The sequence below is a fragment of the Leuresthes tenuis genome, unplaced genomic scaffold, assembly GCF_036924035.1.
Source record: "Leuresthes tenuis unplaced genomic scaffold, fLeuTen1.0.hap1 SCAF_18, whole genome shotgun sequence".
Lineage (NCBI taxonomy): Eukaryota > Metazoa > Chordata > Actinopteri > Atheriniformes > Atherinopsidae > Leuresthes > Leuresthes tenuis.
This window is the reverse complement of record NW_027325372.1, coordinates 14,357,571-14,379,687: the sequence shown is the minus strand read 5'-3', so window position 1 is coordinate 14,379,687 and position 22,117 is coordinate 14,357,571. Positions and strand designations below refer to the sequence as shown.

At 45.1% G+C, this 22,117-nt stretch overlaps 2 protein-coding genes across 2 annotated transcripts; one reads left to right on the top strand and one right to left on the bottom strand.

The window, feature by feature from the left end:
- The first annotated feature begins 238 nt into the window (after positions 1 to 238).
- zftraf1 (zinc finger TRAF-type containing 1) lies at positions 239 to 9,348 on the top strand. The gene is made up of 6 exons (XM_072370221.1): positions 239 to 1,375; positions 3,599 to 3,693; positions 3,922 to 4,065; positions 5,587 to 5,798; positions 5,881 to 6,059; positions 7,132 to 9,348. The coding sequence occupies exons 1-6, from the start codon at positions 1,088 to 1,090 to the stop codon at positions 7,342 to 7,344; spliced, it is 1,131 nt and encodes a 376-aa protein (XP_072226322.1). The 5' UTR covers positions 239 to 1,087; the 3' UTR covers positions 7,345 to 9,348.
- A 1,237-nt stretch (positions 9,349 to 10,585) lies between these two features.
- arpp21 (cAMP-regulated phosphoprotein, 21) lies at positions 10,586 to 21,120 on the bottom strand. The gene is made up of 20 exons (XM_072370216.1): positions 20,878 to 21,120; positions 16,264 to 16,406; positions 15,956 to 16,121; positions 15,801 to 15,839; positions 15,634 to 15,699; positions 15,437 to 15,548; positions 15,101 to 15,239; positions 14,609 to 14,746; positions 14,419 to 14,518; positions 14,233 to 14,328; positions 14,108 to 14,145; positions 13,953 to 14,009; positions 13,450 to 13,640; positions 12,840 to 12,980; positions 12,631 to 12,749; positions 12,449 to 12,523; positions 12,190 to 12,339; positions 11,947 to 12,049; positions 11,200 to 11,306; positions 10,586 to 11,073 (listed from the first exon to the last, which is right to left on the bottom strand). The coding sequence occupies exons 3-20, from the start codon at positions 16,115 to 16,117 to the stop codon at positions 10,915 to 10,917; spliced, it is 1,992 nt and encodes a 663-aa protein (XP_072226317.1). The 5' UTR covers positions 16,118 to 16,121; positions 16,264 to 16,406; positions 20,878 to 21,120; the 3' UTR covers positions 10,586 to 10,914.
- Positions 21,121 to 22,117: the final 997 nt, after the last annotated feature.

The window sequence follows — 22,117 nt, the reverse complement described above, 5'->3', positions numbered from 1 at the left end:
GGTACTAAAAACGTAGCGGAGTAGACGTGTCATTAAAAGAAAACGCCTCAAGTCTGACCTGAACTGAAATACTTGAGTAAACACACTTAGTCAAATTCCACCACGAAGAAATGTGCATCATTTGGTGGAGTAGCCTAAATGTGTCGCATAACAGGTTTTGGTCAGCTTTCAAGCATTGCCATATACGGACTCACAGGTGCTCACTGCGCATGCGCCTTTCAAAGTCTTTAAATACCCCAAGTCATCTGCCACAACAAAACATTCCGCTGACAGCCAATTCACGGTTGCACTCAAGTAGTTAGAGGCGCTTAGAGGCCCCCACAGACACAGGCGAAATATTTACTTTTAAACACGCAACTTCAATCACAAGCCACAATCTAGAACCTTTCTGAGTCATCACGAAATTGACCCTCAGTCGTAAAAACTGTGCAGGGTTGAAGTCGTGGGATACGGACACGAGAAAAAAAAAAAAAACCAAAAAAAAAAAACAAAGATGGCTGTGTAGCCAGAGAGACAAGTCCCAGCAGAAGTGTCTCTAGCTTTAATCACCAACACCTCCCGTGGGTCCCGTGGACAGTCAGTCGGTACCGGAGCTGGGAGCAGTCGAGCAGGCCCATCGGTGCGCGTCGTTGTAACCTGCTGTCAATGCGAATAACGGCATCGAGAGGGCAACGACAGCTGAGAGAGCCCGAGTTGTTTTTGTTCTGCCTGGGCACAGGGAGAGGACTGCTGTGTTTGTGTCAACGTAGCTAGCCGCATATTCTGCTAGCTTAACTGTAAGTCAACAAAACTAGTCAACATTTAAGCTATATGATAGTGATTATTAAATTTAGCTCATGATTTCGTTATTACAGAACAATTGGCTTGTTAAAATTCCAGTATGTATATGTAGGGTTGCATTAAGAAGTCTGCCTGCATTCCTTCCTGACAGCCTGCTTTTGAAGCGTTAGCCTAGCTCACGTTAGCTCGCTGTCAGCTGACCGTTAGCTCGACAGGTTGTACGCTAGCCCTGAGCTAACGAGCTAATATTTCGGACTCAGACAGGTCGAAGCAGGTACATAATAGACATTTCTAGACAGCCATCGCCATGTCCTCCCTGGAAGAGAGAGACGTGGGCGTTGCGGCCGCCCCTGGCTCCTCCTCGGCCGGCCTGGGGGTCGGAGCCGTGGGGGCAGCGGTGGAGGCTGTCGCCGGGGTCGCGGCCATGCAAGAGGATGTGGGAATACGGCGAGAGGGGCCCGAGGCAGACCCAGACGAGCCACCCAAGAAGAGGGTGAAAATACCCGAGGGAGAGTCAGGAAAACTGGAGGAAAGACTGTACTCAGTGCTGTGCTGCACCGTGTGTCTAGACTTGCCCAAGGCGTCTGTATACCAGGTAAATGTGGTGTCAATCACAAGACCCCCCCCCCCTTCCACTTAATCCTTAAATTACAGTCAAACATCAGCAAAGCAGTTCAATCTCATGATAGAAGCTCCCCATATGCCCCAAACCCAAGTGTCAACCTGTTGAATGTGTTGGCCAGCTCCATTTATTTTTAGTAATACCAGATCCAACACAACCTGGAAGTGTCTATAAAGCAAATTAAAGCCACAAGATGTGGTCAGCTGTGCTGGCCCAAGTTTGTAACATTGTGGTGTGAGTTATCAGATTGCCCACAGCAAAAACCACATTCCCAAACTCCACAAACAGAGCTTGATGTAAATGTAAAAACTTTTGTCCTTCCTTACAGCCCACCTTAGCATTCTCCCTAATGACCTCAAACTGACCTTCTCAGTGTCGAGTGACCATATCTGAAGTCATTGTTCAGTTAGTCGGCATGAACACCCCGTGCAGAAAAGTGCAGCAAACACTTTCCAAACTTAGTTAAACAAGAAACATTTATTAACATAGTAAAAAGAGGACCACATTATTTCTTAACATGCTTCAGAGAACAGAAGCTTGTGCACACTCAGCTAAATATGTCCAATAATGCCTCATGGAGTTACAAACCAAATTTCCAGAAAAGTTTAGAAATTGTTGTTTTTGTTTTGTTCTTTTCCCCCAAATACATTAAAACTTAAACCTGTCATTTCTTAGAGTAGTTTCAACCCATTTTGACGTGATACGATGTGTTTTTCTCCTCCAAAAAAAAAAAAAAAAAGAAAGAATACTGACAAACATGAAGGCAAAGTCAGTCATTTAGAATTAAACCAAAAGTTTAAATGTTTTTCTTTTCCTATTTCACATATCTGGTGTCTTCAGAGGCTGAGAAATAACAAGTTTTTACTCGTACAGCTTTCCAGAAACCATCAGGGTTTTAAAGGCCGTACTTTTTTTGGCTGTAATAGGCTGGCAGGCATGATTTTTCAGTGTCTTCAGACATATGTGTTTATTCTTGCTGAATACAATTTTTTAGCTGCTTTGCCACCTGTGACCTTGTTTGATCCTCTGCTTCACAATGCCCCATACGTCTTTAATGGGAGACAGACTTGACCGCAGTCACACGCGTGTCTCTGTGTTTATAAAGCCACACCACGCAATGACGTCTGACATTATCCTGTTGAAATAACCACATTTTTCCCACTCCTGGGAAAAATACACCACTGTGACGGTCATGTGTCTTTACGTGTATCAGCCACCTTTTGCTGATTTGCTTGTGTCCAAAAGATTCGTACTTATTCCTGCGCAAAGCTGATATACGGCTTCTTCCTTGTATAATCCAGTTTAAAGATTACATTTCTGGATGCAACGTTGGTCTGTGTTGAGCGTCGATGATTTTCCAAGGTAGTTTAGGCGCTTACGTGGCTCCGCTGATCGCAGTGTCTCATGCGGTGCCACACGAGAGCTCCGAGGTCGTGCACATCCAACAGTAGTTTCCAGCCCTGATCTTTACCAAACGGAGAGAAATCGAGAAATATAGATATTTTTCGAACTGATCGACAGCTTTCTGACAGAGTTTGGTACAAAGTGGTTAATTGCAGCCCATCGTTGCCTTTGGTGGAGGCTCCTTTTACACCCCGTCCTGACACCCTCACCTGTCACCACTTAAGCTGCTGATTGCAGAGTCCTCCAGGAAGCCGCCACCTGTTCACTCTATAGGCTGTTCTGTCTTTCTTTGCCTCTCTCCCAACTTTTAAGTGAGTCACTGGCATCAAATTGTAGATTTGATTTTGTTTTCCAAAAAACCATGAAGTCGGTCACGGAAGACACTGAAAGTAATTTCATTTGTACTTTTTTTCTGTCACATAAAGGTTCGAATTAATGAGCAAATTTGCAGTTTTAAGTTGTTGATTTTTTGCAAACTTGTCAACTTTTGAGGAAATGGGGTTTTTATGTGTTATGAACTGAAGCTTTTCTCCTTAGATTGCCCCTTTTGTCAGTAAGACTTTCCCAAAACAACTATTTCTAACTACTGCTGTTATTAAATGTATCGATTGGTAAATTAATACTTTTCTTTTTTTTTTACCCCCATAAGATTCTACAAGAGACAGATCAATTTGATATTTTATTGTACTTCTTGAACTTTTGCCTTGATCTCTGCTGCTCTGCCGATGTTCCATCTTCAGTGTTCATGTTTTTCACTTCCCTCTAACTCTTTATGAACCTTTCTTGCCACAGTGTACCAATGGACACCTGATGTGTGCTGGCTGCTTCATTCACCTTCTGGCTGATTCCCGGCTCAAGGAGGAGCAGGCCACATGTCCCAACTGCAGGTACACCAAGTCCACTGTTTTATATACGACTGCTCTCAGGGCCGTGCTCTAAATCTCTAAAACATCTCTAAAACATGGCAATGGTAGCATCATAGTTTGGGCTCGCTTTGCTGAATTTTTGGGCCAGGGTGGTTTGAAAATCAATCTTTGATTATACCTGTACTCAACAAAGATTTGAGACAAAGCGCCGCACTGACATATCATTCATGCCTCTCTGTGTTTACGTAGATGTGAGATCAGCAAGAACTTGTGCTGCAGGAACCTCGCAGTGGAGAAGGCTGTCAGTGAGCTGCCGACAGATTGTACCTTCTGCCTAAAACAGTTCCCCCGCTCTAGTCTAGAGAGACACCAGAAGGAGGAGTGCCAAGACAGGTTTACATCACAACACAACACTCAAATACACCAAAACACAGCACGGTTGGCGAAAAGCATAACCGAAATCCATTTTCCCGGTTCAAAAAACTATCAGCAACAACGCACGTCGTTACAAAGCATTTCTGTGTTGTGTGCTTGTGGTAACCCTGCACACTATCACACGGCGTTAAATTGGGCAAAATGAAGGAGACGTTGCCATGACAGCTGCCATGGCAGACTCAGGGTGTTTTTCGGTCAGGTCAGGCAGAAAATGTTGACAGCCTTCTGTGAGGAGGTGGTGACGTCACCGGTTTGGAGGACAGGGTCTGTATTTAACGTGCTGCGGTGGTCACAGATGTTTTTGTCATGAGTCCCTGTTTAAATGTAGAAGACAAAGCTTTTGAGGGTAGTGGGTGAATTCAGTCGAGCCACCCCTCCTTTCTTCACATTTTCCTTCAGCGGATCGAGACTTTCTTGTAATATTTTAAAGTGGTCTTGAGCTATGACTTTCCCCAGGCTCCTCGTGTTTTTCTTTTGGACATTAGCTGCTTTTTCATTCTTTTTCAGTCCGGTCCAGAGAGACACATTTGTTTGTTTTCGTTTGTTAAGCCACTTAACACTGACCTTTTGATTTATTCGAGTATAAAAAGGCAGCACCAGAAGAATGCACAAGTGTCGTGTCTGCACATAACTGCCAACTTACCAGAGAACCAATTTTAAATTGTATGTTTGGGCACTGTGTTACTAGCAGACTGTGGCCAGGACAGAAAACTGTGTTCCCATTTCTTTAGTTGCAAGTTAACACAGTTTGACTGACATAAAATAGTGTTTTTGTACCAAAAAGGCGTTTTCCAAGTGTCAGGCCTTAAAAAAAAAAGTATCTGCAGCAAATTAACATGATCTGAAGGTGATGTCCTTAAGAAAGAGGTACAAATCCAACAAAGACCAGGACCTGAGAGATGCATCTGGACCTTCAGTTGATCCATCTACTGTTCACTGAACCCTAATCAGAAATCCTCTTCAAGGAAGAGTGGCTGAAAGAAGCTAATCTTAAGGAAGGGAAACAGCTTATAAACTGTATTTCCAGTTATCTTGGCACATTCCAGTAAGTCACTGCACCTATTACCTGTTTTCATGGAAATATATACAGAAATGAGGGTGGCACAGTACTTTAAGTGTGGCTTTAATTAGCTTTGCTTCACTGCAGAGGCTAAGTAGTACCTTTCATATTATTAATACATCACTTCATCTTAAAGTAACAAGTTCTCATTAAAAAGCACCTCTATCCAGGATGTTATTGATATGAATCCCTGCTTTTTTTTTCCTTGAGGTTGGCCCTCAGTGAGCTCTAATCTTAGTACAGCATTCATTTGTTGCAGTTCACATCCTAGATTAATTGGTGCCTTTGATATTATTACCTTCCACTCACTGCAAGTATCTCATATTCATCACAAAGCACCTCTGTAAAGGATCTCATTTACATGACGCCACGTCTGCGCTTCCTTTGTCTTTAACTCCCTCTTGTCATTATGTTGCCAGGGTGACGCAGTGTAAGTACAAGAGGATCGGGTGCCCCTGGCAAGGTCCGTTTCATGAGCTGCCAGCACATGAGAGTGAGTGCTCTCATCCAACTAAAACTGGTACGGAGCTGATGGGAATACTGGGAGAGATGGACCAGAACCATCGCAGAGACACGCAGCTCTACAACAGCATCTTTAGCTTGCTCTGCTATGAGAAGATAGGCTTTACAGGTACAAACAAAAAGAGTTGGACAGGCTCTGGTGAACTGTCTCTGCCCCTTTCTAATTTGTATTCCACTGTCTGTTCATTCAGAGGTGCAGTTCAGGCCGTACCGCACCGATGACTTCATCACTCGTCTATACTATGAAACGCCACGTTTCACTGTTCTCAACCAGACGTGGGTTCTGAAGGCCCGTGTCAACGACTCAGAGCGTAACCCCAATCTCTCCTGCAAGCGCACCCTCTCCTTCCAGCTCATCCTGAAGAGCAAGGTACACTCACCCCTCTGTCTGTGGCTATTTTTAAAGTTTCTGCTCGATGTCAGGCCTCTATGATGCACCACTCCTCGCAGAGTCTGGTTTTCATGATAAAGTTTGGGGAGGGAAAATGTTTGGAACTGACCCGAGAGATGTCAAAGAACTGCTGTCTAGCAAACTGAATATGGCTGCCATTTAGGAAGCCAAAACCTCTCACGCTATGTGATACTGTGAGACGCCTATGTCTTTTCAACAAGACAAATCTGTCGAATGGAAAATAATTTACCCGATTTAATTATTCTCAAACCTCATTTACAAAAGTTTGTTGCTGCCGAGTTTCATACAGACCGAGGGTGTGTACATCGAAATGAGTTTGCTGCTGAAATGGAGGACTTTGGAAAAGGTGAGTCCGTTTACTCATCTAATCAGGGCAGTGGTGGAGTCTCCCTTGAGATCATATTCAGGTTATTTCGCACTCCTAACGGCTTAGGCCACCCGAGACTGAGACAAGAAGCTGCTTGCATGCTGGCCCGATGGATCCATCTTCCTTTGGTGCACTCTGGAGTGGGTTTGTCTCTGCAGTCCTATTCTTCCCTCATTAAACAAGACGCTGAGCACCGGTTTAATTTCTGTCTTAGCCCTGAAATAGCTTCGCTTCTGAGGGAGGGAGCAATAATGACGGTCAGCCTGTGAGAGGACGAGAGGGGCTTCATCCCCGTGGTTTGGTGTTTTGGTTTGATGTCAGTTTAAGTTCGGGAAAAGCATAATGTGCTCCCTTAACAAAATCACTCATTTTAGTGTGATTCTGTACGAGTGAAACTACTCCGGTCATCATTGTAAATGTCTTATTATATTGTCATTCCATAAAGAAAGCGTTGAAATTGGTTATGGAAATGAAAATATATAGTTTTATATAATATTCCTAGAGAAATGGCATTTTAGAGATGATGCGAGGCAGTGGAAACGTCACAGCTACGTTCTTTTGTCAGTAAATTGTCATTTACTTTGTGTCTTGTAGTGATATTAGCCAGCGTATCTGCCTTTAACCTGGATTCAGGCTCACGTGGATGTGTTTCCGTGTGCGCAGGTGAACTCCGCCCTGGAGTGCTCCTTCCTGCTGCTGAAGGGGCCGTACGACGACGTGCGGATCAAGCCGGTCATCTACCACCACTCCTTCAGCAACGACACCAACGAGACCGACTACGTCCCTCTGCCCATCTCCGACTCGGTGGAGTGCAACAAACTGCTGGCTGCCAAAAACATCAACCTGCGCCTGTTCATCTTCCAAGTCCAAAAATAAAGACCATGAGAAGAGGAGGAGGAGGGGGAAGGGGAAGAAGAAGAAGAAGAAGAAGAAGAAGAAGAAGAAGAAGAAGGAAACTGGGAGGAAAAAGAAGCCTGGAGATTGAAGAGAAGATCTAATGATTAAAGAGAGACACCACTGAACCACTGATACCTCTTAACACCGACACACACACACACAAACAAACACACACACCACTAATTACACTTACCTCCTTTTACAAGATAGTGAGACCCCTTGTTGGGGTAAGCTGTGAGTTGCTATGGAGATGAGATGGGTGGGCTTTGATATGGGATGGTGGGGTGAGATGAAACCTTCAGCAGTGTGAGAGGTGGGGTTGCCCGGAGATTAGTGCGTTCCTGCGGTTGGTTTGTGACTGAGCTTTCACCTCTGACACCCACAGCCAAAGGTAGCGCACACACACACACACACACACACACAAACTGAAGCAGGGTTCGCTGGGTGTGTTTTGTGTGTTTCAGAGACAAATGGAGTTAAGGTGACAGACCCCGGGGGTACGAGCCAAGCTCTGCTTGCATGTTGAAATGTCCCAAAGACACGTGACAATGTGAAAATAGAGTGAATTAACTCTACGGAGCTGTTCTTTGGATATGTGGATGGAGGTGACGTATGTGTGTGTTTTCACCCCTCCCTCTGCCCCAGTTTCCCCTACAGTGTCCCTCTGTTTTTGCAAAATTGGACCATATTGTGTCATATTTTTGCCAGAGCAGGTGAAAGACAGCACCCCCCCCCCCCCACCACCACCCCCTCCTACCTTTCATCAAGAGGAGAGACGGCCCGGCTGCATGCATGTTTTAGTTCTTTCAACTTATTCTTCCAGCTGTGGTTATATTTAACCTTCAACACTAATAGCATTTTTATTTCTCTTAACCCTGAATATTTAAGTACCTGTAAACTTTTTTTCTTTTGAGTTGGGTTTTAGCGCATGAATGGCTGCCTGTGTGTGTTTGTGTGAATGTTTGTGAACGAGGTCCTTGTGAACATGCCCCCCCCCCTTCCCTGGTGAACAAACGGCGTGATCAGCGAGGACATTACTAGCGAGGCTGGACCACCACCAGAGCTTTAAGGGCCCCCGAAGTATCACTGTGTCGATGAATTTCTGGTAAAAAAATAACTACTTTCAATTAGTTGAGGATTGGCATCGCTGAAATAAACTGGCTTGTGGTTTTAACATTTGAGCTCATTTAGTTTTTTGCCCAAAGTGCATTTTTATTTATTTTGTTTTTGATTTGTCATTTTTTAAAAAACCTTTACTTTTTTTTTTTTTTTTAATTGCTTTGATGGAATCAAATGGCGTTTAAATGCTCTTCAAAGATCAGTGACATTCTAACCTTTAATCATGAGCTAAAAGGTAATGTTTTAATGCTTAACATCAAGTGAATTCTACTTGCCTTTGGGTGTATGGTGCACATTTTTCCTGTATCTAATTCAGTTTCATCAATTTACCACGAAGTGACTGAGCCGCAGATTATCCGAGGCCACGCGGTGCTGCATTGTAAGAGTACAGCTCGGGTTCAGGGTGCAGCGTGGGCGCCGTTAATCACGCGTGCGTTTTCGAAGGAATCGGCATCCCCTTCCTGCCCAGAGGGGGCTGTGAACTGACCAATCACTGATCAATCAAAACGGTGATCTGGACTTCAACACAATCTTGACTTCCCTTTCCAGAGGACTTATTTTTGGAGGATCAGACATTAGTTGTGTGTTTGATGGCGTGCGTGTGCAGCGATGGCAACGACGGGAGGGGAGGGGGCGTAATCTTACTATAGAGGCATATTAGTGTTAGACTTACTTGAATGAAAATGAGATGATGTTACTTACGTAGATTCTACTGTAAGGCAGATAGCTCTCTCTCTCTCTCTCTCTCCTCCTGACCTCTACTTCCTGTATTTCTGTGTTTTAATGCTTTGTCTCTATGCCAGTGGACTCACTCATCTCACTATGGCTGTACATGTGCCTTTTATTAAAGATCATGGAACCTGCTCTGCTGCTTCTGCGTGTGCTTGTGTCGACTGTTGGAACTAAAATAGGCCTCGCTCTGCGAAACCCATTGGTCTGTATGAATTATGTATTCGGTGCTGCAGATATGAAATCTAAATTTAATTTGGAGGGCTCGTGTGGGTGATGGATATGTTTCATTGAATCTGATGGGAGGGGGGGGGGGGGGTGCTATGAATCATACGGAGTACCAAACGAATTACACAGCATCCGAACAATAGCACATTGGCAGTTATTGCTCGCATGAAAGTGAAAGTGGGTTTATTGCAGTGGTAAAATGTCAGTTGCCTGAAGACATAAAAGCGAGGGTTTGTCGTGTAATGATTCGGTCCTGTATGGCTGTAAAAAGCTAATTTGCCTGACTACATGCAGGTATTTTCTAATGTGTTGATTTGAGTGGATGCTTAAAGAAAAAGTACAGGTGTAAATCAAACTAACGACTCCTTTCTTCTCAGGAGTTGACTCGCTGTTACTCTGTCATGACCTAATGAGACACGCGACTATAACCGAGTCACGGCTCACGTTATTAGTGGAACTTATGCCTTTTCTGTAAAGGAGAAACGCCTTTCAAATTAACATAATTACAGGAAGATGGTGTTGAGATTATTTATTAGCAGAAAATTGATCCAGAAATCAGACAATAAGAGAGTGATGGACATTTTCCATCATTCTCTGACATTTTTATAGACCTTGAGATTTCTTGTTTTTAGCACTAATATTGACAGATTTAAAAAGAAAGTTGCAAAGCCAGACGTCTACGTAGTGAGGGTCTTTGGACAGCAGGGGGCGCAAAAGTCTTACAGAGAGGTATTATAACTGGGAACATTTTGCATTTGTATTCCTTGCTGCACAACGCTCGCATTCACTTTCTTAAGAGCGTGAAAGCATTTTGGTTTCTTACGGTCAAATACCCAGATTAAAGATTCCTCTTTGTGGGCTTTTTCAGTCTCCTTACAGTGGCGGCACCTTCGAAACTGAATGCCAATCATTACGCAAGTCGAGGCCGTCGCTTGCTCGTCAGATATTCTGTGGTCTGATTTCCCACGGCACACAAATCAGGACCATTTCTTTTATTGTATTCTTGGTGTGTGCTGCCTTCGGCCGTGGGTAAACACAAGAGGTTCTATTCCTACTTTATTTCCTGATAGATCTATCTGAGCACAGCACCGTTTATTGTCGATGACTTCACCGTCATGTTTCGAGGAAACAAAGAGGCAGGATGTTGCAGAAATGTGACCTCATCAGTCAAGCCACGGCACTTTATTCTTTTCACACAGTGCATTTCCTTAAAAGACAATATATATAATTTAATAACAATATAAAACTCCATTTGTGTATATAAATTATGCATTCAGTACAGCAGCTCTGATATATACTACTAAGCTTTGGTACAGTGGAACATTTATCTGTGTGTGTGAGTGAGTGAGTGAGTGTGTGAGAGAACAGTACACCCAAAGGGCATCATCAGGAAGAGGGTGAAACAACGTGTCTGTGTTAAAAAACGCGTGTGCGCATATGAGTTCAAGCAGGAACCAAAGTAACGGCACTCCATCAGTACTGTGCGCTCCAGGCCGGTGCGCTGAGGTTGCCGCAGCTGGGAGGATGGCAGCTGCCGTGATGGGAGGGTGGAGGCACCACGCAGCAGTATGCCGTGTCCCCAACTCCACCAGCCACAACTTTACTTTGGGGAAAGGACACTGGAACACCTCCCTGCAGGGAGACGGGGGGGGGGGGGGAAAGTTGGTGCAGAGAATTTTTCATCACGAGCACTTTTCTGAACTCATTAATGCTTCTTCTGGGGCTGAGCTGTTGGAGACTGAGGTGCTTTGTGTTTACCTGAACCATGCTACACTGATGGGAGGCAACTGGGGTGTAGGTCCCCAGCACAGTCTGGGGCTGGGTGTGGGAAGACTGCTGCACCCTCACAGCAGGGGTGTAACCTCCTGCACACACACACACACACACACGTATATGAGAGATTATTAACAACTTCTTTTGTCCTTATTGCATCCTTGCTTAGAAACAGCTTTATGAGCCAGTCTGAAAAGAAAATGTCGATTCACTAATAGATGTAAATAAATTGTCCATCATGGATGTGTAGCCTGTTCTAAAATCTGATGAATATTTTTAAAAGGGTGCTAAAGGTGTTAGAATCTACTGGCTGTAATCTGTTCGACACCGATTCATTATTTTGAATGCAAGAACTTTTATTTGTACGTAAAGACCCAATCAAAACGGTTGCTTTGTGTTGGATTCGGCGAGCTACATTTTATTTCATCAATGCAGTGTTTTCACATTCGTCCTTATTGTCAGAACACTCAACAATACAATCATGTCCCCCGTCGTGCATTTTTGTCCTGTTGATATAGTCTTGAAACAATATTTTCAATAAACTGCCACGAATGACAGGAGTGACTCGGCTGTTGTCTCTGTGATGGTTAGAAACAGCAGGAAAAGAGACCGGTTCACTGTGAGACCCTCAGACTACATCTCTGACAGTGTAACGGCCCCCTCCTCTACTGCCACGGTTAGTTATTTCTTTTCTTTTCTTTTCCTAACCTTTACTACGCAGGTTGAACGTACCTGCTGGTTGTGCTGCTTGGCTGTGGATGTGCTGGCTGGGCGAGCCCGGCCTGCATCCATGCTGAGCTGAGGTAGGGTACTGGCCGTAGTAATACACAGGCATCTATAGGATGACATGATCTGGCTTACATTCAATGACCAAATGAACTCTAAGTTTGCACAAATCGTCACGCTTTCTTCTTAAATCAGCCAATCTTGTATGCATAGTCGATGAAAAAACTGGATATGCCCGCGTGTCTTTACCTGTGGTGAGGGCTGGCAGTAGTTGGTGGGGTTGGGAGGAGGAGGAGCTGCATAGATGTAACCCTGACCGGGAGGGTAGAGGGGTGGTGCATCTCCTGGTGATTGACAGCTCACTGTCACATGAGCAATCTGCGAGGAAAGATCGTCAATCTGTCGGTCAAGAGAAAGGAGGTCAGAGAGGAGGCGTGGGCGCCCACAACACAAACACACACACACACACGTGCTGCAAATAGGCAGCACGTCGCTGAGTGATACATACTGTTGAGTATGGCTGTGAGGGTGTGACAGGCAACATCTGTGGAGCTGTGTAAGAGACAGACGAGTACTGAACCACCTGAGAGACACACATATGGAGACAGAGATAAAGGCACAAACGTTGACGAGAGCGCGTGTCAATGTGAACATATCTGGCATGTGTAGCTCACTGTGTGTGTACCATACCTGCTGCTGAGGAGGCTGCGGGGGAGAGCTCTGCAGCTGAGTCTGGCTCCTGATTGGCTGCTGACTGTCTGGTGGGTTGTACACAGCAGGGCTTCCATCTGGGTTGAGGAAAGGCTGCCCTAAGGGGTCGAAGGTTGAGCATGATGAATGTGTGTGTATCTCCTCGAAAGACTGGTGCGCGTGTGTGTGTGTGCGTGTGTTTTATGTACCAGTAAGTGGGTTCACTAATATGCTCCCTGGTGGGATCCCGTTCTCAGCTATGTAGGCCGGGTTAGGAGTCGTCTCCTCTATGATGGGAGGAGGAGAAGGGTGAGGACAAGTGGACGGCAGCCTGTAAAGAGAGATGGAGCCTGAGAGAGAAAGAGAGAGTGAAATGTCGAAGAGGGAGCAGAGATGAGGAAATAAAGAGTGAGAATAGAGGTGGAAAGGAGAGAACAGACACCGTCAATCTGTGCTAAAAACAAACTGCACGTCACCCTTCAGCATAATGAAGTTGTTTTTTTCTCCCCCGAATATGTGAAGAGGACTGGAGGTGTTGTGTGAAAATTTACAGCTATAGTGTGAAGATTCGTGGATCGAGTTCAATTTTCACACCAGAACTTCCACTGCTTTTTGTTAATTAGATGCTGCTGAATAAAGAGCTGATAATTTATAAGCAGTGATTTTCCAAAGTGCGGTGCGGTGATGAGGGAGCCCTGCCCATAAAGTTTGCCTGCACACAGATGTAGAGAAGTGAACTGAATTTACAGCTTGATGGTGTGATGCAAGAAGTGATGAAAGGTTCTCAAATGTTGCTCTGAAGTTTACAAAAAGGCGCACCTGAACTTCGTGCATCCCAGCTGTGGCTGGCAGGTTGGCAGACTTTCGGCGCGGGGTTTGTCCACTGATAGGAGGAGTCAGAGTCTGTGCTGCTCCAAGGTCGCGGGTCATTGCTATAGCGACAGTCAGTCTCAGTGCTGCTCTGCCTGCTGCTACCTGTCCAGCTGGAGCCTGAGCTGTCTCTGCTCCCCCTGTGAAGCACATCCAGAATCATTCCACAGCCTTCCATTTGTGTGAACAAAGAGAACAAAACCGGCTCCCACACCTGCTTATATGCAGCACATAATGAGGGGCTGGGGGCTTCATGCTACATTAATTCACCAACATTATCTATAAAGACTTTCTTTCCTGCCAGGAAATCTAAACCCTGACACACACAAAGGAGTAAATAAAAAATCTAGGCCCTCTTTCTGTTTCCACTGCAGACTCTGAAAAGCTCTGCGCCAGCCAGGCTGACCAGATTAAGATGATAAATGACTGCGTGTGTGCAGACAGAGCTCTACCTGAAAAGCTGCCTCCTCCTCTGGGTCTCAGCATATGGATTGTACTCCTCCACATCCCTGCACAGTGCGCACACACACACAGAGACATATATTAATGTTCTCATCTAAATATAAGCTGAGAGGCACACAAAACAAAACACTGCAGGCAAGGTTACCTGGTTTCTGCGTGGGTGCTCTCCTGGGCGCAGAGTGGCTGTAAAAGTACAGATGAAACATTAGATGGAATCCTCTCCGTCTCTGTGTCACATCTGTTCTGCCCGTCTCGGTCTTTTTCGCTCACCTCTTTGTTGAAGATTCGTTCTCGCACTCTTTGGTACTCCTCCTCTCTCTCCTCCATCGACTTGCTTTGCTTCTCTCGTGAAAGGTGAAAGCGGTTCTGTCGGGCGAGGACAGACAACGGGTCAGATCACGGACGGGACCCGATCAATGTTAATCACAGGGATCGCTCCTGTGAGGACGTACAAACCTGGTCATCTGCACTGTTGTCTCGCTTCAATATTATTTTCCACTGGTGGATTTCTTCGGTCTTGTCCTTATGCAACTTGTCCAGAAAACGCTGCTCAGGTCTTTTGCAGATGAACAACAACTGTCGTTAGTTAACACTGAGGGGCAAAGAGCGACGGGGAAACGTACACAGACGCTTTATCCGTACTTACATGCGTGTGCTGCTGGTCCTGTTGATGATGACGGACTTGCCTGTCTGGTCTACATTGTGCTCCATACCAAAGTAGGCCGCCACCCGATGGACCAGCATACGGTGGTAGGACGACATGTGAGGAAACTTCTTAAAGGGACTGAGAGACAGGAGCAGGGATAAGGGTCGGAGCGAGAGGCAGATTGGAAATGCGACAAAAGAAAGAGAGAAAGATGGAGAGCGACGGAGAACAAGGAAAGAGGAGGGCAAAGGTTTAAGTTAGTTATGTATTTCTTTTTGGAGGCTCAAACGCCCCCACAGTGATAAAACTGAATCAATGTATCAAAAAGTGGAATAAATCACAACTATTAGATATGAGCAGTAAACACACAGTGCTAAATCCTGAACATTACTTAGAATTCAAAGAAATTTCATATCTGCACATTAAACCGGCAGATTGCAGAGGCAAGACTCAAGGTTAAGGGCTGTCCTTCACACACACACACACACACACCTATTGCTGGTGATGAAGTCGATCATGTCCTGCTCCAGTTTAAGCAACATCATGCGGTCTCTGGGGTTGCTGTTGAGGGTTTCAACGATGAACTGGTGCAGATCTATGCCTGTAGAGTCTGTGTACTCCATGCTGGGCTCTGAGAGAGACAAACAGGCAGGCAAGATGTATTACAACACACCAGAATGGAAAGCCACACTGCAATATTCAACATCCCGGGAGAACTACATCTAAATCGTGGCAGAGAATCACATTTTATTACATACTATTTACTTAATACTTTCTCTCTTTTATGAGATTTCACTCGCACACACACACACACACACACACACATACCTTTGGACGGTGAATGTTTCTTTGGATCTGTGCTCTTCTCCTGATCTTCGTCCTTACAGGGAGATCTCTCATCGTCATGGCAGCTGGATGAGATGTTTGCCTCTGGAGACGCCTGAAACGGAGGAAGAAAAATACATTTGTTGAGTAATTTGAGTGTGGTGATGAAAATAAGGATAGGTGAGAGATGAAGGCGTTACCTTCGTTTCCTCAAATGGGGAAGACTCCTCGCTGAAAGCGATACTGCGCACCAACTTTCCTTTGGCCTGAAATACACCCAGAAGCAATATTACGAATTCATAGAGTCTGGAGCAATCGATATATACAGTAAGAATGAATAATGAGAGGTGGCGCTACTTCAGCTTACCCTCACTTTTTTCTTTGGTTGCACCTGGTTACAGTGTTTCTGCAGGTGATGGTACAATTAATTATCAGAATGCAAGCGTGCGAGTGGTGCTCGCAGGGAGCACGCATCATTTTAATGTGGTGATTAGCAGTATCTGTATGTTTGGCGTCACTTACCTGCTGCTCGAGCTTCTTAATATCAGTGTGATACTCCTCGTCCCCCTCCTGATTGCAGAGGGGCAGACACGGCGGAGGGGAGGGGCAGCCTATGGAGCCGCATGATGTCACCTCGCAGGGCTTTATGAGGACATCGGTGCTTTCTACTGCTGCTTCTGTCATCCTTCTGAAAAGTACACAACGCATTCTGTAGGGATTTGCATGTTTACCGAGATAAAGTCTGCATTTGTATGTTTCGCTTCGTTCTAAGAGCACTTTTTTCCCTGCATTTGCATGAGTTTGTGTGCGTTTGTGGTCCTCGTCCCTACCTCGGTGTAACTGTTTACTGGTAAGCCTCACAGGTGACTGATGGGGTCATATATCCCATGTTCCCACAGGGCAGGCAAAAATGTAATTATGGTCCTCGCCTCTGCTCGCTTTCTCTACTGTTCCTCTCTCTGCAGGCCCTTCACTGGTCCAAGGAAAGCGGTCCGAAGAGATCAGAAAACACAGGAAGAGACAGAGACACTGTTAGCGGTCTTTGTACAACAGAAGCACTAATGCACTGTTTGCACACACACTCATATCAAACAGCTGCGAGAGCGTATAAGCTGCAGGAAATGACATCAAGACACTCAGCTTGTGTGTCTGCTTGTGCGTGTGCTGACCTCTGTCAACACTTTCCGAACACTCTGGTTTGACGTTAATTGCTGCCGTACAGTAGTTGGTGTATTACTGTCAGTGTGCCTGTGCATCTGTGATTTTCACACATAAGCCCGTGCTTGGAAGTGAAATTTGCCTGTGTATTCACATGGGCACAGCTCACGTGAACACATGTCTGGTATGTGCGTGCGTGTTTAAGCGTGTCCTCGAGCTTTTCTTAGAAACAGCAGCTGTGGAGGAGAGCATCAACCAATCCGGCAGGGCTGATATTCCCAGAATGCCAAGCTGAGTCTCTGATCCCTGCGGTGAGAATATTGCTGAGACCAAAGAGAGACACACACGCACACACAGAGGAGGAAGTGGCATTCCACCATCTTTTCCAAAGGGGCAAACGCGCTCAGCGGGGACACATTCCGCTGTAACACACAGCTCAAGGGGACACTTAGTTCTGTAACACCTGGGACAGAATAACGAGCTGAGAGAATACTCGGTCCCCTAACGTGGTTATTTAACACCCGGCGGCAGATAACTGCAATTTTTAGAAGAGACTGTCGGCTCATGTGCATCCAAAGCGGTGTTTACTTCCCCCAGGCATCTCAATGAAACGGCACACATGGCAGCCTCCGTAAGAAATATCACAAAGTCAGCTTTGGCATGTGGCGTTCAAAATGTTTAGAGTTGGAACATCACCGGAAGAATTAAGAGAAATGTAAGCTGGACGAAGAGAGTGAATCACACACAAAACCAACAAATTTGTAGCTGCGTGATTATTACAAATGTCTGACCGACAAATACTGTCAGGTGTATCGATTACTGCTCCACTCTTACAGAAATGCTGTTTTACTCAAATTAATCATGTTATGTAATGAATCCCCAAGTTGAGGATTTGTTAAGGGGACATTCGTGTGTTGAAATTATGATAACAGTGTTTCTTGTTACAAATGTTTAAAATCGGGCGTTTCGTTGCCTTTTTCTCCCATTTGATTGCTTTATAGATAAGATGATATATGAAGAAATTGAACAGAAGACGGATTAAAAATGAAAATAATAAGATTCTCCCAGCTGAGGTGTTACGGTTAATGCTGACAGTGATTCATATTTGTCTTTGTGTGGTGGCCTGTGGAAAAAGAAATGGTTCAAAGATGCATAAACACTGAGAAGGACACAATAATTTGGGAGGCTCCCTTAATGTGTTGTTGGAGAGCTTTTGCTAAGCTGTCCTTCAGCCAAACAGACCAGCTTGAGTGCTGCAATGTGGCAGACCTCGACCTTAGACCTCACAGAGGGGAGGGGGCGGGAGGAAAAAAAATAATAAATCAACACATATCCTTTAATTACTGCGATAAGGATGTAAAATAAGAAGAGTCCTGCTGAGATAGTACTATTCCTGCAACATTTACACCAATTAGAGAAGAAATACCGAACAGCACAACAAGACAAAGAAAGAACAGAATGGTACGAGGCAGATTCTCCTCAAGGAAAACAAGATGAATGAGAGGGGAGGGAGGCAGAGGATGAAGAGAGATGAGGAAACAGCCTGTGGGGCTTTAAAGGTGAAGCGGGGTGAAGAGAAGCGATGAAGAAAGAGAGAAGTGAGGAATTGGTGATGGAGAGGCTTGCAGCAGAGTCTGTTTGTGGGATTTTCAGCCGACTGCCGTGGAGAGGAGATTTGAGCGGATCCACCAGTTTTTGAGCTGAGCGCTGCAGAAGTGGCCGGCCGCCCGGGGAGAAGGTGTGACACGATCATTAGCGTGTGACGGATGGCGGCGGGAGGCAGGGAGCACCAGTACCCGCTACATCATCATCCATCTGCTGTTCTCCCTGAAGTCTCCAGCCTCGGAGCCACTTACTCACCAGGACACCTTTCTTCTCCAGCCAAACGCTCATCTGCACTGACACACAGGCTTGGCCAGTGGGAAAATATCCAAAAGCTACTTTAGATGGCCATTGTCAGCTAAACCAAGTATTAAGCCTTTCAGCGAGCTACAATCCTGCTCGTAATTAAGACCCATGAAAAATCTGTCTCTGAATACCAGTACTATAATTATCAGCGGTTCTTATATCGCTTAACACAGAGGTCGACCATTACACAGACTGGCCGCTTCGGCTTATCATCCTGCCATTTACGCAGACATTTATCCGTGCAGTTTCCCATCTGTACAGACATTCTGCTCTGCTTTCTTTTTTTCCTATGCGCCCCTCCATCTCAAGAAAAACCCATAAAAACAAGAAATCATCTCCGCCTCTGGTCACAGAAGCTGCTGTTTGTGTTTTCTCTCCAAGGGTGCCGCTGAATCTAAAACGAGGTTTCACATATTCTCTCCCTCAGCTAAGCAGCTCGTTAGGAGGGAAGACGACAAATGGAAAACGGCAGATATTTCTGATTAAAAATAATGATTGGGAATTTTGATTTCAAATGTTCAGGCTTTGTTTAGCCATAAAGTGCAAAGGCTTTGCCACCAAGTGGGGTGCTTTTGACTTCCCTCTAACATTTAAAAAGTTTTTCATTTCTTATCCATTTTGGTTTGAAACACACGTATGTGTTTCTGTTTCTGTTATACGTGGTCGCACCTTTTGAATTTGCTGGCGAGCTCTGAGGACAGGTTTAATTCATCTCCCTGCTGATGCAGACGAAAGTAAACCACAACAGGACACGGATTATTGCACCCGAAGATATGCAAAGATGCAGCAGAAAGTAGGCTGCACCTTGTTAGATTTAGGTTATACTGTCCTGCCATCAGCACCTGGGCAGCCACAGCAGTCTTATCACTAAGGTGACTTGTGGTTTTTTTTCAACAGCTGCAAGGCTCTGCTGCTGAACTCAAACCCAAGATGGGGAAAACACTGACGATACATACATGCAACGCAGCAGCGTGGCAAGAGCTGCGGCATGAGGTGCACTTAACAACGAAAAGTGTTGCAGCTTCTTCTGACTCACTTGGAAATCGGTGGCGTCTTAAACGTGTTGACACCACGGACAGTTTGTGAAACAGCCCGCATGCTCAGATGTTTAAAAACCATCTAGCCTCCCCTGTTGTCTTTCCAAGAAAAGAGATGCAAGCAACACCATTCATGCTGATGTGATTTGAGGGTCTTTTATGTGCATCTTGCTGATGTTTTTGCATCATTACGGCTCTACTTTGTCTTATTCCGTTGTTGAGGAAAAATTATATGGTCTTTTTTTTTGTCTGTCTGACATGCATATGCTCATTTTGTGTCATATATTTGTATCACCTTAGTCATTTTGTTATTTTTAGGTCTTTGTGGTCGTTTTGCATTTCCGTGTTGCCAGTATTTCTCTCAGTTATTTCATGCCACCCCTTCTATAAAATAAATTATGTTAATTAAATAAGACCACGGGGCCCTGACTCTTTTGGGCCACTGAGCCTCGTTCAATGATCTCTCTCCGCGGACGCAGTGCTCAAACAACATTTACTCGAAAGATGCAGCAGGCACGCGGAAAACAAACAGGTGGCATCTTGTGCACAACTTCGTGGCTTCCTGTTGACCCACATAACGAGAAGGACAAGCGTTTGATCTACTTTCGGGAAGCGACTCTGTCGGTCTTAGGAGGCTCAACGCAGAGAACCGTGTTTGGGTGGGGGTGTGTCGCATTACCGTGACCCGAGCTAAGCTGACACACCGGGCTATTTTTACACTGAACCAGGAGGGAGTGGACCTCCTGCTCCGGGACTTCACCGCGCTGTCAGCTGCATGTGGAGAGCGGAGGACGGTGTACGGAGAGCAGACACAGCAGGAGGACTGATATCTGAGCTCGCTAACACAGGCTGAATTGAGTGTGACAGAAACACGGGGGAAAAGGGCCACTTAAACAGCATTTAAAGTCAGATTTACACGCTCAAGCAGGTGAAAACACAAAGAAGAAAAAAAAAGCAGCCGGTCTTTAAACCTCCAGCCCTCTCATCAAAGTAATGATCAACACTTTTGATTTGAAATTAAAACAATTTAGTTGCTCCCCACGTTTAATGACCGTTATCTTTTAGCGGTGTCGCTACGGGAAGAGGGAGATGCGGCTGATGGCTGCGCCGCGGGGCGCTGTTAGCTAGCCAGACCTCCCGATTTAACCGGCGTCACCGGAGAGTTTCAGTTGAACTAGTTAACCCAACAATGACGACCCGGTGTAAGAAATGCCGCCAAAGTGCCATTAAAAGGAAACGGCAGTGAAACAACACGACCAAAATACACCGATAAGCGTCGATGTGAGCCAGCGAAGTAACCGTTAATCAGGACAATCGAGGCGAAGACGCCCGTTAGCTTACCGTGAGATGTTGCGGTCCTATCTCCGCGGGTTTGTGCCGGTGCAGCCTAACCGACCGACGGGTCTGCTGCTGCTGTACACCCTGCGTCTGTTGACTGAGATGTGAGTTGCTCCTCCTCCGCCTTTTGCCCGTCTCTATCTGAGCAGGAGGAGCAGGGGGGAGGAGAAGGAGGAGGAGGAGGACCGACAGCTCTGAACCCTGAGCCACGCGCCCACACACACGCGAGGAATGCACGAGAGCCAACCAGCCCCATCCACCAGCCCACTCATCTCTATCTCTGCCCCTGTCTGTCCCTTCAGGACTGCCTGTTTCCCCGCGTCTTCATTTCAGCGTCGTTTATCTCTCTAATAATCACCTCAGCACTTGAAATTTCTGTCATTGCCCAACCAAAGCTACGAAATACTCCCTCTGTGTGTCATTTTATTGTAATGTAGTCAGATCACATTCACTTAAGTAGAGATAACAATACAGAAATCTAAAATTAGAAAAAAACCCACTACTCAGCTGCATCACTTGAGCAAATGTATTTTGTTACTTTCCACTGTTGAATTAGATAGCTTTCCTTCCCCTCTGCTTTTTCAGCTACTTTACAATTATACATACAAAAATGATGATGCACTGTTTTAAGATTAAAAAAAAAAAGAAAGAAAAAAAAGTCAATATTATGGCTACGAATGCTTCCACAGTCCGAATAACAGACTAATGGGTCCGTTTCATGTGAATGAGTACAATCTACTAGCCTTTTTTCTTTTTACACAACTCATGCATATTTATATGTAAGCTACTAAATCAGCTGAAGGATGTTAATGAGCAGTAGTAGAAATTAGAGTTCCTCTTGTCACATCATTTCTTGATACATTAACCAACATACTACCATTCCGACAGCACGAATAAAGGACAGATTTGCAGAGCTGAATATGATCTGACAGCCTCTCAACGTTGTTCCAAAAGGCCCTTTGACTTAGACATATAAAAAACAGCTGACTAAAGGCAAATTTCGCATCAAAACTACTGAAGCATACAACTCAGGCTGTATCTTCTGTTATGATACTGTAACATCGTATATATTCTGCATGTATGGCCAGTAGATTGTGTAATTAATTAAGAATCTGCCACAGCATAATGTTACCTCATCAAACACAGCATTCAATTACAGAGACAAGAGCAGCATCCATACAGCCTATTGTATAAGAATAATTATACAGTCTATCATGTCAGTTTGGTTGTTTTACCTTGATGA

Bases quoted from the DNA above. Each gene is read 5' to 3' on its own strand.
- zftraf1 (XM_072370221.1), top strand. From the start codon at position 1,088: ATGTCCTCCCTGGAAGAGAGAGACGTGGGCGTTGCGGCCGCCCCTGGC. The intron at 1,376-3,598 runs GTAAATGTGGTG...TTCTTGCCACAG, and splicing joins CCAAGGCGTCTGTATACCAG to TGTACCAATGGACACCTGAT. The intron at 4,066-5,586 runs GTTTACATCACA...TTATGTTGCCAG, and splicing joins AAGGAGGAGTGCCAAGACAG to GGTGACGCAGTGTAAGTACA.
- arpp21 (XM_072370216.1), bottom strand. From the start codon at position 16,117: ATGACAGAAGCAGCAGTAGAAAGCACCGATGTCCTCATAAAGCCCTGC. The intron at 12,981-13,449 runs GTGCGCCTTTTT...TTTCTCTCTCAG, and splicing joins CTGGGATGCACGAAGTTCAG to GCTCCATCTCTCTTTACAGG. The intron at 12,050-12,189 runs GTAAAGACACGC...GTCATCCTATAG, and splicing joins ACTGCCAGCCCTCACCACAG to ATGCCTGTGTATTACTACGG.